Raw genomic sequence first — 18,069 nt, forward strand, 5'->3', positions numbered from 1 at the left:
TGAACAACGAGTCGAGCTTTGTTCCTTACAACAACTCCTCTGTCGTCTCTCTTACACTTGAATACCCATTTCGTATTGATTTTCCTTTGACCATCCGGTAAATCCATTAGCTTCCACACTCCCAACTTTTCAAACTGACTTAACTCTTCTTGCATTGCAATGACCCAAGAGTCTTCGGTAAGCGCCTCTTTGTAAGTTTGCGGTTCGATCTGCGAAATGAAACAACTTAATGAAAATTCAGTTTGTAAAGGTGCTACTGTAGAATAAAAACATGTAAGGCCCTGGTCAATTTGACGTCTTGTGCGAACGCCTGCTTGCAATTCTCCTATGATCAACTCCTCTGGATGATACGAAAGAGTTCGCGGCATCACTTCGCTTGGAACATCTACATTTCCCTCCAGATTAGTAACATTTTGATTTGCACTTTGTTCACCAATTTGGTTTATTTGACTTGAATCCTGAATCTGCTTGTAACGCCCTGCGTTTTCAAACTTCCTACATTTAGAAACCTTACGTGAAATTCTAACTTTGGAAATCTTGTGTTCTTATAACCATTCTTTCATTGTAATCGTTGTAAAATACGGAACTTGCTACGTAAATAAAACTTGTACATTACACTTTTTACCTAGTTAAATCATGTTTTATTTCATATTTCACCTTGTTACAAGTTAGGGGAAGCATTGTTGCACATTATTACACAACTTAATTAACAAAATTACTCATTATAATGTTTTAAAAAATAAAAAAAATAAAGAAATATGGCAGCCCAATTCAGCAAAATTCAGCCCCATATAGTTGGGTTTTGTGGGCTAGTTTCAAGGTGTAACCCTTTCTAAACACTTCCAAAGCCCAACCCATTGAAACCCTAATCCTTCCCCCTATAAATACCACTTATAACCAGCCTCCCTACCACTTTTGCAACCCTAAAAACTCACAAAACATCCACCAAACCGTAGCTGAAAGCAAGGGTTCGAGTAGATTGACACCCCTTCACGAAAATGAGCATAACTCACTCAATTCTTATCCGATTCACTCGATTCTTTTTCCTACTTGCTTGTATAATCATGGGGTTCGATTCCTAGACTTCTCCTTGAAGAAATCAGACCTGGAAATGCCCCGAAATAGTCTATAAACTTTCTGTTTGTTTTTATGTTCATCAAAAACTTGTTTAAACCTATGCAACTTGTGTCCAACACATCTCATACCTATGTCCTAATGCTTACAACTTATCCCATGGTTGGTTAAGCTTAAAAACAAGGTTGAGACATTTAAAATCAGAGGATTAAACCTCATAAACTTGGTGTTTTGTTTAGGGTTTTTAACCCACAAGTCATGTCAAACTTTGTCTTTGATACATGAGTGATTATGGAACAACTTGGGTTGTCCAAACATACAATCCTCACATGATTTGATGATTTCTCTTAGTTAGTGTGTATATTTCTTATTCTTTATTGTATGTTCATGACCCTCCTTGGTTGTTTTTTTTTACATCAAGTGTAGTGGTGAACACATAGAGGTGCCTAAATGGAAGACTTGATCTTCCTACCTCCTACATGACTTCTATGACATTTAGAGGTACCAAAATGAAGATTTTAATCTTCTACCTCATGCTTGAACTATTGGACATATATTATATAACCTAAATATATTATTCGAATAATCGAATCTTTGATGATGAACTAGTGTTCATATGTCGGGGTACTAGATTACATCATCCTAGACTATGATAACTTGTCACGATTCTAATGGAACCTTGTTCCATGAAAACATCTAAACTCCTTCGAGTTCCCTAGTGTCAAGAACAAGCATCATATGTACTAAATGATTATTTTCCATGTTATTCTCATATCTTATTTTTATGTTGTTTTAAACACCGAATCTCGACTCTAAACATACTTGAACTTTAACCCTTATACATTCGGACTCTAAATCTCTACTCGTCAACAATTGGATAATCGGAAAACGTATGCAAACTTTGTGAGTATACTCGTATTTCCCCCTTTTTACTTTTACCACTTTTGGGGTGTAACATGTTTACCTATTAACTTACACATGAACACTTTATTAAACACATGAACGTTCCTATAACATGCTTGTATACGTGATGACTTGATACTTTAAACTTGGGTTATTCTTATGTGTTGAACTTATCATTAACTTCGTACGAGCCAAACCTTGACATATGTAGCGCTATAGGATTAACGACCCGCCCGTAAACTTGAGGTTATGTCTTGAGCATATTGCGTTTTCTTGGTTTGATATGTTAGACACATGCCATATTTAATGTTATCTTGAATCATATGCATGCCATGAGGAATTGTTCACACTTTTTATCTTATGCTATGTACGTACCAAACTTGTATACTCGCCTTTGCTTTTGCATTGAATTGTATTTTTAAACATGTTACAGGTTGATGATGATGAAATGAAAACGGATAGCAAAGATGCCTAGATACTCACTTAGACGTTTAGGTTTAAAGTGTTGTATCAATTTTGTTTATGTTATGTTGAACAATGTTGTTATTTGCTTTTCTTATAATGTTTTGACAATTTATTTTGGAAATGAAATTTGGATTATTAAATTATTGTCACAAATAGCGTTATGATGTCTCGAGCAATCTTCACACTTCGTCTCATCCCGATGTTTCCGCCATTGGTTGGGGTGTGACAGATTGGTATCAGAGCCATAACTATAGGGAATTAGGAAAAGTAGGAATGCTTTAGCCTAGTCTATAGTTTTAGAGCCTTATTCTTATGTTTTACTTGAAACTACTTGCATGCTACCTTATTTGCTCTTATTTATTCTCTTTTGATCTTTTAAGCATATATGTCGCTTATGTGTTAACACTTGACATGCTATACTTGCTTTATTATGTGCTAATACATGTTTTATTGTCCCACTCATTATGTGCTATTCTTAATATGCTTCATTGTGAGTTTATATTTGTTGTTTATTCCTTTAACATACTCTTTCCCTCATGCATTTTACTCGACTATTCTAAATCCGTAAACACTCGAGACGAATTCACCAAAATAGGCGTGAAACCCACAATTTGGTGAACGACTCTCAATCTACATATTCTTTTTTTACACGAGATATCGCCATTAAGCTAGGAGTGAAATCCACATCTTAATGGTAAAACTCAAATTTCAAATTCTAGTGGACCCTCGTCAACATGTCGAAATTAAATTTTGACCCGACGAGTACCAACCACACTTAGGATACGAAATCGTCAAGTTAGGGGTGAAACCCGCACCTTGTCGACTAGTTCCACTCCTTGGTATTTTTTTTTTATAAATCCCGCCAAGTCTCGAAACTTCGATTGATTTGGGACATGTAGTAACCGGAAGGGTAAATACCGTTAACCGACTTGTCGGCGAGAGTATTTTACCTATTAGGCCAAAGCATGCTTCTCAAATTCAAAAGACTTTTCGACCACTTTGGTTAGTCAAAGTTCCATTTGGAACACTCCAAACTTTGGTCAAACATGTGTTTCTATTGTTCATTTTATACGATGCAATCTTTCAACCTCGAGTTTACCTTTGATTTCTCTTTTCACACGCACAACATATCGAACCTTTTCGATACATTTATATATGCATGATTTTCATATAATTTAAATTCATATTCCTTGTAACAACTAGTGGAGAGGTATCATCGAGATTGGAGTGACTTCCTTACCTTGACGATTGACTCCACCCCTCTTCCCTTAAAACGACCTCACCAACGAGTTAGGGGTGATTCCCTTACCTAGGTGATCGTTACCAAAACATCTCTTCAAAAATATCTTATTATGCAAACTCGATCATATTTTATACCCAAATTGTTTATGATTATTCAAAATACCCACTCATACCGATTTCAAAATGCATTGTTTTATCAAACGTACTTCTTATTCTACAATCTATTTTCACTCAACTCATATACGCGAAATTCATAATCATGTCTTAAAACGTTTTATTGCTCGAACTTCAAAACCTTACGAAATGCTACCTATCAATTTAATCGGCTCAATGAAACTCTTGCCCATGAACTTCATATTCGACTTAATCACTAAAACATGCTCACCTTCTACTTTTAATCAAAATCCAACCAACCTTTCTCAAATACTTATAAGATCTTATAGAAGTTATATGATTGTTTTACCAAATACCCTTTTCAACATCAACAAATCATTTGTTAATTTTTTTAATCACTAAGTCCTTTTGCTAAATTTCTCTTCTAAGGATCCTAGTTTTCACAAGAACCTCCTAAATTCATAATTTCTTCTTTGATGAAACGAACTTACTTTTTAACGAAAACCTTTTTCCTACACCAATTTACAAAACACGTGCGCAAGAAGACTTCATAGGGACCGACCATTTTTTTCGGATTACGTAAACCCTTTTAAACAAAATTAGCATTTCTATTTGTTACAAAATACGTTTTGCATAACCAACGAGTACTTTATGTTCCTTTACATATACAAACTATATTCTACCTTTCAAACCAGGCTCAATCTAATTTTGATTCGATAAACTCAACGTTTTGTTGGAACAACTATACATGCACATCGTCATACACGTTTTAGTCGATATCTCACGATAACACCATTTATATCGTTCGTATCTACATACTTAGCCTTTCTAATCCGCAATGCCTCAACGTACACTATATACGCAATATTTATTTTTTTATAACTACACCTATGTTCATACGTTTTATGCTTGTACTTATACGCATACTACTTATACGTTTTACGCTTCTGCTTATACACATACTACTTACACGTTTTATGTTTATGCTCATACATACATGCGTATTCATACTTAAACTTATGCTCATACTTTCATCCTTACTCATGGTTCATACATTCGTACCTATACGCGAGCGTAACCTGAGGGATTCGCTTGCGTGGGTCCCACACATACTTAAACATGGACTTGCTTATATACTATATTCTTGTACGTACACATTCTAAACTTTTTATGTATACCCTGATTCATACACAACTAGTACAAGCTATGCGGACCATGCGACGATCAAAATAATCACGGGTGCACACGGGATTATAGTGATAGGCGTATGAGAACCATAGAGTGTACTACTGTGTATGGTAAGACACGGAACGTAACATGACCCCAAGTAACGAAACGGACGTAATGTGGTTAAAACATGGTGGATACGCCGCTGGTACTTCCTATATATAAGTGTTTTCACCATGTTACCAAACTTTCGTAAAACGTGCCATGAGAAATTCAGTGTGTTGCAGACCTTTTGGACCTAATACAACTTCACGCAACTCACAAACGCATTATATCCGATTATTCATGACGAGACTTCATCCTTAACACACTACGTTCATCTATCCAACACTTATGCTATTCACATACTTGTACTCTTTAAGAGTCATTCGTTCATTCTATACTCGTATTATTTTATACAAAACTCGTTCGCAATCCAGCTTGTTTAAACATTTGAGTCCTAACTTACCTCGTTACCTATAAAATAGCCTCCCTATTCTTGATTCTTGTGAAACTATACTTAGTATACCTCTATTGCTTTATTTAAAGTAACAAACCTTTTCGTTCCTCTCAATAAACAGGTTTTACGAAAGTATGATTTTTTTTATACTATCCTTAAGAACTTCCCCTTGCAAATCTACCTTGACGTTCTCCAAAATTTGGTACTTTTCAAAACTTTCAAACTTCCCAAGTTTCAATTCTTAATGATCACCTTTATGCCAAAAACTCTTTCAAGCCTTCCTCTTGAATAAATTTCGGGACGAAATTTCCTAAAGGAGGGGAGACTGTAACGCCCTGCGTTTTCAAACTTCCTACATTTAGAAACCTTACGTGAAATTCTAACTTTGGAAATCTTGTGTTCTTATAACCATTCTTTCATTGTAATCGTTGTAAAATACGGAACTTGCTACGTAAATAAAACTTGTACATTACACTTTTTACCTAGTTAAATCATGTTTTATTTCATATTTCACCTTGTTACAAGTTAGGGGAAGCATTGTTGCACATTATTACACAACTTAATTAACAAAATTACTCATTATAATGTTTTAAAAAATAAAAAAAATAAAGAAATATGGCAGCCCAATTCAGCAAAATTCAGCCCCATATAGTTGGGTTTTGTGGGCTAGTTTCAAGGTGTAACCCCTTCTAAACACTTCCAAAGCCCAACCCATTGAAACCCTAATCCTTCCCCCTATAAATACCACTTATAACCAGCCTCCCTACCACTTTTGCAACCCTAAAAACTCACAAAACATCCACCAAACCGTAGCTGAAAGCAAGGGTTCGAGTAGATTGACACCCCTTCACGAAAATGAGCATAACTCACTCAATTCTTATCCGATTCACTCGATTCTTTTTCCTACTTGCTTGTATAATCATGGGGTTCGATTCCTAGACTTCTCCTTGAAGAAATCAGACCTGGAAATGCCCCGAAATAGTCCATAAACTTTCTGTTTGTTTTTATGTTCATCAAAAACTTGTTTAAACCTATGCAACTTGTGTCCAACACATCTCATACCTATGTCCTAATGCTTACAACTTATCCCATGGTTGGTTAAGCTTAAAAACAAGGTTGAGACATTTAAAATCAGAGGATTAAACCTCATAAACTTGGTGTTTTGTTTAGGGTTTTTAACCCACAAGTCATGTCAAACTTTGTCTTTGATACATGAGTGATTATGGAACAACTTGGGTTGTCCAAACATACAATCCTCACATGATTTGATGATTTCTCTTAGTTAGTGTGTATATTTCTTATTCTTTATTGTATGTTCATGACCCTCCTTGGTTGTTTTTTTTTACATCAAGTGTAGTGGTGAACACATAGAGGTGCCTAAATGGAAGACTTGATCTTCCTACCTCCTACATGACTTCTATGACATTTAGAGGTACCAAAATGAAGATTTTAATCTTCTACCTCATGCTTGAACTATTGGACATATATTATATAACCTAAATATATTATTCGAATAATCGAATCTTTGATGATGAACTAGTGTTCATATGTCGGGGTACTAGATTACATCATCCTAGACTATGATAACTTGTCACGATTCTAATGGAACCTTGTTCCATGAAAACATCTAAACTCCTTCGAGTTCCCTAGTGTCAAGAACAAGCATCATATGTACTAAATGATTATTTTCCATGTTATTCTCATATCTTATTTTTATGTTGTTTTAAACACCGAATCTCGACTCTAAACATACTTGAACTTTAACCCTTATACATTCGGACTCTAAATCTCTACTCGTCAACAATTGGATAATCGGAAAACGTATGCAAACTTTGTGAGTATACTCGTATTTCCCCCTTTTTACTTTTACCACTTTTGGGGTGTAACATGTTTACCTATTAACTTACACATGAACACTTTATTAAACACATGAACGTTCCTATAACATGCTTGTATACGTGATGACTTGATACTTTAAACTTGGGTTATTCTTATGTGTTGAACTTATCATTAACTTCGTACGAGCCAAACCTTGACATATGTAGCGCTATAGGATTAACGACCCGCCCGTAAACTTGAGGTTATGTCTTGAGCATATTGCGTTTTCTTGGTTTGATATGTTAGACACATGCCATATTTAATGTTATCTTGAATCATATGCATGCCATGAGGAATTGTTCACACTTTTTATCTTATGCTATGTACGTACCAAACTTGTATACTCGCCTTTGCTTTTGCATTGAATTGTATTTTTAAACATGTTACAGGTTGATGATGATGAAATGAAAACGGATAGCAAAGATGCCTAGATACTCACTTAGACGTTTAGGTTTAAAGTGTTGTATCAATTTTGTTTATGTTATGTTGAACAATGTTGTTATTTGCTTTTCTTATAATGTTTTGACAATTTATTTTGGAAATGAAATTTGGATTATTAAATTATTGTCACAAATAGCGTTATGATGTCTCGAGCAATCTTCACACTTCGTCTCATCCCGATGTTTCCGCCATTGGTTGGGGTGTGACACTGCTCCCCCTCAGAATCTGAATCTCCATGATCAAAGATCGGCATGTTCTCTGATTCTTGATTATCATTCTGTTCTGACTGATTATCTTGAGCAACTTCATTCTGTTGGACATCATTTTGTTCACCAACATTACTCGGACCTGCTTCATCATCATTTGAAGTTTCCCGTGGTCGTCTTGAATACTCAGCTGGGAACCTTAGCTGTGACTCGTACTCACGCAAAATATCCAATTCATCAAAGAAATCTTCTTCTTCTTCTTCTTCTTTTTCTTCCATCATGTCAAATGATTCCCACAACTTGTCATAATGATATCGCTATGAATCTCCTGGACTTTGTGGCGGCATAGTATAACCTTGACATTCAACATTTGCAGCTTCAATAATCCGCTTCTCACTTGGAACGAAGACACGGCGCGTAGGACTTGAATATCCAACAAATATACCCTCAATGCACTTCGGACCAAACTTTCCAAAAGGCTCTATAACTGTACAGGGTGACCCGAACGGTTCTAGATACTTCAAATTCAGTTTGCGATTATTGATCAGCTCAAAGCATGTTTTGTTGAACTTTTTGACAGTGAGAACCCTGTTGAGCGTATAGCATGCAGCGGAAACAGCTTCAGCCCAAAAATTGATTGGTAACTTTGAATCTGCGAGCATAGTTCTAGCCGTCTCGATTAGTGTCCGGTTTTTGCGTTCTGCGACTCCATTCTGTTGCGGAGTGTACGGAGCACTAAACTCATGCAATATACCTCTTTCATCACAAAATTCTTCCATTCTGCTGTTCTTGAATTCAGTACCATTATCACTTCGAATTCTTTTGATACGCCTTTGGTACAGATTCTCAATCTTCTTGAACAACGCCATTAAACTGTCAAACGTTTCGTCTTTCGTCTTCAAGAAAGAAACCCACGAAAATCTAGAATAATCATCAGTAACCACAAGACAATATTTATCTCTCGTAATGCTCTTGACATTCACCTGACCAAACAGATCCATGTGAAGTCTCTCTAAGGGTCTTGAGACTGATTTGACTTGCTTTGTAGGGTGTGACTTTTTCTTCTGCTTGCCTTTTACACAACTAATGCACTCCCCTTCCAGATGAAAACCTTTGACATGAACTCATGTAACCAAATCGTTATGCACCAAATGATTCATTTTTCTAAGATGTATATGCCCCATCTTCCGGTGCCACAATATCGATTCTTTTTCAGTTGCTCTGGACACGAAACAATGAGCCTGACCCGTGGTTGTAGTAGCGACGCTCATATCCAAGACGTACAGATCATTAACTCTCGGTGCCCTCATGATAATCCATTCCTCAGGGATTACAAATCCTGGTTTCAAGATCAAACATTCTTTATCAGTGAAGTGAGTGGTATACATCCTGTCACAGATCTGCGAGATACTCAGCAGATTATTCTCCAGTTCAGCGATGTAGTTAACTCTCTCAAACGTCACAATTCCATTTGATAACGTTCCTTCACCAATAATTCTTCCTCCTTGATTACCCGCAAAACCTACGTATGCTCCATTTATGTTTCTGACATCATACAGCAACACGGTCTTCCCTGTCATATGTCTTGACGCTCCACTATCCATAATCCATCTGGACACAAGTTTTGGAAGATCCTGCACATAACAAACTTTGACTTAAACAACTTCAAGAAAGATGCCGATTCATGCTTCGCGATCAAGGAAGCTCCGGCAATTCAAACTGCTTAGTCAAACATGGTGTCCCCCAGGCCTCATCAGCCTTAGGTGTAACCTTGACTGTTTTAACTCTCGCAACTTGAATTTTAAAATTTTCAGCCTTAAGAGGTGGAAAATTCGCATCATAATCAACTTGAATTGATTCCTCAGAAGGTGAAACCTTTTTCTCAGTTTTGGGTCTCCAAACTTGTTGAGATAATGCAACCCGTTTGTAAAATTTTTCCTTTATAGTTACCGACTTCTTTACGGGTTCATTTTTCACTTTGATGTTATCATTTTTCACACTCTTTTCTCAACAACGATTGGTGCTTTACCCTTCACATCAACTTTCTTTTGTTGAGTCTTCACAGTTTCAGTCTTAGGCTTCACGTTGGTACATTTTCGTGCAATGTAACCAACTTGATTACATCTGAAGCATGTTCGAGTATCAGCCACTCGACTAGTGCCTTTAGACTGAGACTGAGAAGCTCTTTTCTCAAAGAACTCTTTGTTTGATTTTGTAAAAATTTCTTTCTCTTCATCAGCCAGTGAACTCGAGCTGTTCACAAACTTTTTCTTCTCAACAAATCTCTTGTTTGGAACATTTTTCTTCTGATAAGATTTACCCCCCTAATAATCACCCGACCAATTGTTTCGGTTGTTATTATAAAAACGTGGTGGATTAACAGATTTCTTGTTGTAAACTTTTTCTTTCTCAAACCTCATTTTACTTTTCTTTTGACTCAGATTGTTCACTGCTGACATCTCAACTTCGACCAACTTGAAAACATTTGTCAATTTGTTCATGTTAACATTCTCAATCGGAAACTCTGAATCTGAAAACAACTTATCTGAACCCAACATGTTGTACATGACAAGATTTGATTCTTCATGTAAGTTGTTCTTGGACTTTTGTTTCGGAATGTATTTGTCCAAGAAACACCCATCTTCCTCAGTAGTGTCATTATCCGTTTTTAGAACATTTTCAACAACACCTTTTACAATATCATTTTGAACACTATCGTCATTGGAAGATGTGAACGTGACATCAATGTTCTCCGAAAGTTTTACTTCACTTCCTCAATTTCAACCAACCCCGATTGCTTTTTCGTGTAGTTATCAAGAACAGGTGGCGGAACTCTATGAAAACCCACCCCGGTTCCATCAGAATAAACATCTTCGCCAGCTTTGTTTTTCCCGATGGGTTTTGGAACAATGTGTTGCAAAACAAAGCTTGCTGAGCTGTAACTATTAAGCTTCAACCGGATTCGCTCATTTTCAATTTCAGCCTCTTAACATTTAAGTTTCAATTTAGCGATTTCATCTAGTTGTTTGTTGATTGATTCTTCTTTTACTCTCAGCACTGCTTTTAAATGCTCGTTTTCTTTAACAGTTTTACCATTTCGATCATCACTATCTTTCACTGTGCTTTTGAGTTTTTCAAACTTTTTAGAAATTTGACGGTTTTCAAGAATTAACTTTTCATTTTCTTTTTTAACTTTTTCATGATCAATTTTATCATTTTCAATTTGACTAGTTAATTCTCTTATCCGTTCAGTTGAAGCTTTAACTGTTTTGTCACGGTTGAGAATTTGATTCTCAACGCTTCTGACCTTTGCGGTCAGATCATCAACTTTCTTTCCGTTGAGATACGTGACTGTATTACAAAATTTGCACTCTTTGTTGCAATTTTTGCAATCAACGTTTCCATCAATCTTCTTACCTGATGCATTTGTTGACACGTTTGAACTGACCTGGCTTTTTGACTCAGACACGGAGTTAAAGTCTACCTCAAGTGCCTTAGCAGCCAACACTTTGTCAGCCATTTTTCCCAAGTTCTCAGCAGTCAACTCCTGCGTTGTATCAATAACCCTAGTATCAATCTTCTTTGATTTCTCTTGCTCTTCTTTCTCCTTTTTCTCTTTCTCTTCTTTCTCCTTTATCTCTTTCTCTTCTTTCTCTTTCTCGTCTCCAGTTCCCCACCATTTATTCTGCCAATACTCATCTTCTTCTTTTAACTCCTTGATTATAGCTTCGATATCAAGCGTTTTATCATCGATCACAATGTTTCCATATGGGTCAAGATAACACTCCCTGTCCGGATCCCATCTTCTCGCTCTCCTCGCTTCCAGGTAGATACCAGAAATTCTAATAATTCTGTTCTCAGCAATCATTTTTCTATATCTATACTTCTGCTCTTCAGTTCGGTTATCTTTCCAAGGAATAGGCTCGTCGTTTTTCACCATGAATGCGTAACCAATCGCATCTTCTTCTGGTAGAACCTCTTGACTCCAATCATACCCCTCATCATCATAAATCACCGCAAGAGCTCTAGATTTCTCTTTGTTGTCTTCAACCTGCTTCAATCTAGGGGGCTCAGATTTATTCTTCAAGTCTATTGCAATGTTGCATTGAAAACGATTCTTTGCATCAGAATGACTTGTAGATGATGAAGATCCACTGTGATAACCACTGTGATTTCCACTGCTTTGACCACTTTGACTTTCTTTGCTTGATGTGAACACATTCTCAGCAGAAAACACAGTTTTGGGAGAAGTTGCTTTTGGCATCATGCTTTTTGGATAATACAAATCCAAATTCTGCTGATAGGATGAGTGATTGACTTTGTACGTCTTCTTCAGTTCCAGCTCGTGACTTTCAAGTCTCTCAATCACCAAATCCACAGTTAACTTTTTAGGCTCAATAGTGTTTTTCAGCATCAGCGCATAATATCTCCAATCCATCTCATCTGGTAATGAATCGAACAGTTTGTCGACAAGATCTTCATCAGAAAATCTGATATCATGTCTTGCTAATTCCAGCTTCAGATGACCAAACCTTTCTATCATTTCACAGACTGACTCATTCTTTAGACAACCAAACATATCAAACTCTTTCTTAAGAAGTTTCTTTTTACTTTTTACAATTTCAGCACTTCCTAGACACTTCTTTTCTAGCTTATTCCAGAGATCTTTTGCATTTCAATAATTGATCAACGAGATTATGTCTTCCCGAATGGATTGAAATAACAATGCCACACATTTTTGCTCAGCTACAAATGCATCAATCTCTTTAGCAGATCTTAACGTTTCACCATTTTTGTTTCCATTTTCATAACCGTTTTTCAAACTTTTCCAGCTGGGAAATGCGAATGCCATCAACCAATCTTCAAACTTTCTTGACCACCGATTGTATTCCTCGATAGCCATTAGCTTTGGAGGTTTATTGAAGGTTCCAAAAGCACTTTCCGATTCCCAAGCTTCCTTTTTCTTCTCTTTCGGCGGATTCTCATTTTCTTTGCTTGATGAAGTATCATCGTTTCCGGAATTTCCCGTGAACGCATACATGTCGCTGAAAGGATTCAAGAATATATCATCCATCTTGAGTGTACCTGCAAAATCAGCCACCACTTAGAAAAATTTTTGAAAATTTTTGAAAAATGTGACAAATGAGCGAAACTATATTTGACCAAATGAGCGAAACTATAAGTTGTCCTTATGAGCGAAAGTGAAATGTCTGTATAAGCGAAACTCTCAAGTCTGTATGAGCGGAACTCAGTTGTTCGTTCGGGCGAAACCTCAATGTTCGTTCGAGCGAAACTATCAAGTTCTTTCGAGCGAAAGTACCGTAAAAGCGAAACCTGTATGTTCGAATAAGCGAAATAACTGGTTGATTTTGAGCGAAACTAATGTATTACGAGCGAAACCTTCGATGTTCGTAAAAGCGGAACTCCGATTTTAACTGATTTTAACCATTTTAAGCCGTGTTTTAACCTGAAACTTTCTAGGGTTTGTTAATTGTATGTTTCGCACGTTATACTCAAAAATAAGGCCATTTCAACCGTAGGAACCAGTTCAAATCGAAAAAGTATGAGAGAAAGTGAGTAGAAATCAGAGAATTCGATAGAATCAAGCTGTAGTAGTATGAACTCCTCGTCCTGAGCTCTGATACCACTTGTTGGACCGTGTTCCGACCCTAAACAGTCAGTTGAGAACGTTCATCTTCACGTACGAAGGCGGAATCAACGTAAATGAAGTTACAACAGCTATTCCTTTCAATTCCTTCTTTATTAAAGCTTTCTGATTACAATTTGACAGAGTTTCAACACCAAAAGCTCTCAACAGTTTCGCTCAAACATACACGAATGAATGATATGGTTTCGCTCATACCTGCTATATATAGTCCCAGTGCTTTCGCTTATACGTCATGCCGTATAAGCGAAACTATCACTTAAACCACATGAGCGAAACCATGTTGACATAAAAGCGGAACTATTAACCTATAAGTACACATGAGCGAAACTATTACATAATAACCTAAATTTGACTTTTAAGCTCCTATGTTGAGCTATCTTGACCTAAGACGTAATGCAGGCGAAGTCAACAGACATTCCATGGGAGTCGTCTGATTATATCAGCGTGTTGGTGCATACGAATTGTTAAATTTAGGAAATTTACTTCTGGGTTAAGAATGTGCAGGATTAGCCAGGTTTCAATCTTGAACCCGAAGATAGAGTGCCAGGTTTCCAAATTTCTAAAGACTTTGAAATCAAAATATGAGCCAGGCAGATTGATACTGAAGATTCTATGGACAGAACTAGAGCCAAGGTTCGATCCTGGAAATTGAAGAATTTGTAGTTTGAGCCAGGTTTCGATTCTGAGGTCAAAGTTAAAGCCAGGCAACAGTCTTGGACCTGTGAAAGCCAGACAATGATCCTGAAGCAGATGTTGCTGAAGAACAAAGAAATGCCAGCAAATAGAGAGGGGGAGTCTGAAGATATTCAAACAAATAATGTCAAAGGGAGTCTGTTGATGAAGATAGAAAGAGATAAAAGCCCAGAGACTGATCAAGACTGAAGAAGTGAAGACATGATATTGTCAAAGACTCGATGGACGACTCGTCAACATCTAAGGGGGAGTCTGTTGGTGCACTACATCTGTCGACTTCGTCTTGGATCGAGTCTTAGATCACATTGTATAGATTAGGGCACGTTTTACGAGAAAATAGGAAGTGTATTGTGTTTAGTGAGGTGATTTCGCTCATAGGGTATAGGTAGAGGTTTCGCTTATGTGTACATGATGATTTCGCTTATGTGGTCATGTACATTGGGGCGAAATCATGAGTAGTATATATAGTGGTCATTCAGGCGAAATCAGTATGCATGATACGAATTCCATACCGAGGTGCTGCCGGTGTGAAGACTGCTTGTATTCGTGTGTTTATCAATACAATCAGTGATTAAAGTGAAGAATCAGCTGTTTCTAGCTTTGTTTCTTGTTATTCCACACCTGAAACAGAGTAGAACTTCTCTGAATGACTCATTCGGGTCAGATCGCGATCCTACAGTCTAATAGACATTAGTACGTTGTAGGTTGTCGTGTAGCGGACCACATTTGAGTTGACGATACGATTCAGGAGACGCACTACTGTGAGTTCATGTCCCCCTTTTCTCTTAACTGTTTTCAGTTTTATAACTTTGGGGGTGAAATACATGTTACCATTATACAGGCATTTTAATACATGGTATGGTTAGCTTAAGGAGGGACTTTCATACACCGTTAGATCATGTGAGTGGGTAGGCGACTACTAAAGGCCATTAATCCTCGTCGTAGGACCGAGGGACATGAGTGATAGATCTATTTGGGTGTAGCGAGCCCATACCCATGAGGCCGAGGCGGCCCATAGTGGTGACTATGTCTTACAGCCGAGGCCCGGTACAAATTTGCTAGGTTTGAGTCTTCCTGCATCACTTCACACATACCAATGGCCTTGCAAACCATTGGTGATCTCATTTTTCTTTATTGCTACATACTAGGGACTTTCATACATACACCGTTTACAAAGGTTTATACATACTCACATACACATGAACTCGCTCAACTTTTTGTTGATTTTTCAAACTACATGTATTTCAGGGAATTGATCGGATCTGGCAGGTGATGCACGTTAGGCTGCGTATTAAATAAAGATGTCATCCAAGATTGTTGGGTTTGGGAGGTGTAACCCTTGCCTGGATGGGTCACATGTCTCCAAACCTCGTTTTATCTAGAGTCTTTTGTGGTGTCTTATGAACACGTTTAAACAAGTATGGTTTGTAACTTATCGTAAGTGTCGACTTTTTCAAACAATGATGTTATGGTATTGTTAAGCTTAATGAATGGATGAACATCTTGTACTTCATTTTCATATAGCATGGTTATGATTGTTGCTATGGTATTAAGAAGTCACACCAAATAAACCCACGCTTCCGCAAAAGCCCGGGTGTGACAGCTTGGTATCAGAGCCTCGATCATAGCGAACTAGGATTCCTTCTCGAGTCTAGACTATGATCACTAGGGTTCTCACGAAAACATTTTTACATTGCATACACTAAAAGTCCAGATCCGAGGCACAAACATTTTACAAATAAAAGGGCACAATTACACATTTCAAATTTATGTTTCAGTCTTAGAAACTGGGGGATTCAATTTTAGAGATTGGGGAGGTTTAGTCTTAGAGACTAGGAGTTGGTCTTAGAGACTAGGGAGTTAGTCTGAGAGGCTAGGGAGTTCAGTTTGAGAAACTGGGAGGGATAGTCTGGGGAAGACTAGGATGATTATTTGCATACATTATTGAGACTTACATGCTTACTTGATTTCATGTTGATATATGTGCAATTGTCGTGATTGTTTGTTACAGACATCATGTCTTCTTCGAGTGGAGTTTCTGGCACACTAGACCCCATAGCAGTAGGCCTAGATGACCCGATGCCCACAGATCCCGAGATTTATACATCTGATACTGACAGCAGGGATGATGACGATTTTCAGCCTTTCGCTTTGCCCGACTTCGGGGACGATGTTCAGCTCGCTGATGGCATTCTAGCTGGGGATCTACCTCTTGCTGAGATCCCTGCTCCCGTTCCACTTGCTGCATTTCCTATGGAGGATTTGCCACCCGATGTTGTGTCTGATGACGACGTCGATCTTTTCGTTGAGGGTCCCCCTGAGGACGACCATGAGGGTGGGGCCCCGATTGCTGATGATGTCTTCATTCCTATTGCTAAGGCTCCTGTTGAGGAGGCTCCTTTTGATTCACCTGGTCCAGACTCGTTTGAGTCTGTGGCATCCGCTTCTTTGCATGACCGGGGCGTGCAACACTACTCTCCTGACGCTAACTCAGATGTGGCGATGTCAGCTGTACCTGGTTCACCTCACGAGTTAGAGTTTGATTATGAGTTCGAGGACGAGTTTGATCCAGTTTTTCCTCCTGATTTTGATCCCGATCGCGAGATCGAGTTTATTCCTGTTGACCAGCCCTTGGAGGCACCAGTGGCTCCTATTGATCAGTTTCTTGATATACCTATCGACTTTGATATGGACTTTGCCGACCCTGAGCCTGTCATAGCACCAGAGCCTGTTGTTGCCCATGACCATGTACTTGTGCACGACCCTGTTCTTGATGATGCTCCAGTCGTTGCACCGCCTGATATGGATGCACCAGCCATTGCACCACCCATTGTTGACCTTCCCGTTATTGCACCGATATTACCTGATTCGGCCCCTGTGTATGCTAACCATGCACCTTTTGCCACTCACATCGATCCTCGATACGCTGACACCCACAACGGGTGGATCGACGATGACGATTATCCCCCATATGTTAGACCTGTCACCCCTTCTCATGCACCCATCTCTGCACCGATTGATGTTGCCCCTCATTTTCCCCATGTGTCTGATATCCATCGTACCGATCTTCCTATCACTTTTCTCCAGGATATTCCTCCACCTCGTCCTGGGGAGGGTTCGTCGAGACAACAGCCTGCTTTCGTACCGCCTGTATCGTTAGCTGTTCCATTTGTGTCTCAGTTTCCTCACACTACACCATCTTTCGTACCTTCGGGCGAGCCGTTTCTTGGTCGTCGCCCAATGTTATGCCACTATCAGACCCATATCACCCGTTTCATGTCGGGTATACCAGAGATGACATACTGATATCCCTGCAGTTACAGCAGGACGCGTTGAGAAGACGCATTCAGGAGCTAGAGAGAGTTCCACGTCCTACTCCGTGTCATTGTCAGACTCCTTTTTCTACACCACCAGCTCCTCTTCCATTACCCCCTGATTTGGATGTTCGCTTCCTCATACATGAGCAGCAGATTGCCTATTTGATGCGCGTTATTCATGCCCTTGAGGAGGATTGGGTGCACATGTGCCGCTTGCTTTTCTCTTATCCTCCTCCTCCTCCGACATCAGCGTAGCTATATTTTGGTTTAGTGCAGGTAGGTTGTTTTGGTGAGAAAGTCGCAATTGGGCCAGCATACGAAGACTTTTGAAAGACCACACTTTTGTATATGATTAGTGTAGACTGACTTGTATTTTGGGGGTGATGTAACCCTATGATCTTA

At 38.4% G+C, this 18,069-nt stretch overlaps 1 protein-coding gene across 1 annotated transcript; it reads left to right on the forward strand.

Annotated features, from left to right (window-relative positions):
• The first annotated feature begins 16,366 nt into the window (after positions 1–16,366).
• Positions 16,367–17,656, forward strand: LOC110906928 (titin-like). Its single transcript, XM_022151984.1, has one exon. The coding sequence runs from the start codon at positions 16,367–16,369 to the stop codon at positions 17,654–17,656; it is 1,290 nt and encodes a 429-aa protein (XP_022007676.1).
• Positions 17,657–18,069: the final 413 nt, after the last annotated feature.

The sequence above is a fragment of the Helianthus annuus genome, chromosome 8 (assembly GCF_002127325.2).
Source record: "Helianthus annuus cultivar XRQ/B chromosome 8, HanXRQr2.0-SUNRISE, whole genome shotgun sequence".
In the NCBI taxonomy this organism is placed as follows: Eukaryota; Viridiplantae; Streptophyta; class Magnoliopsida; order Asterales; family Asteraceae; genus Helianthus; species Helianthus annuus.

Excerpts from the sequence above, each read along its gene's own strand:
- LOC110906928 (XM_022151984.1), top strand. The coding sequence starts at position 16,367 with ATGTCTTCTTCGAGTGGAGTTTCTGGCACACTAGACCCCATAGCAGTA.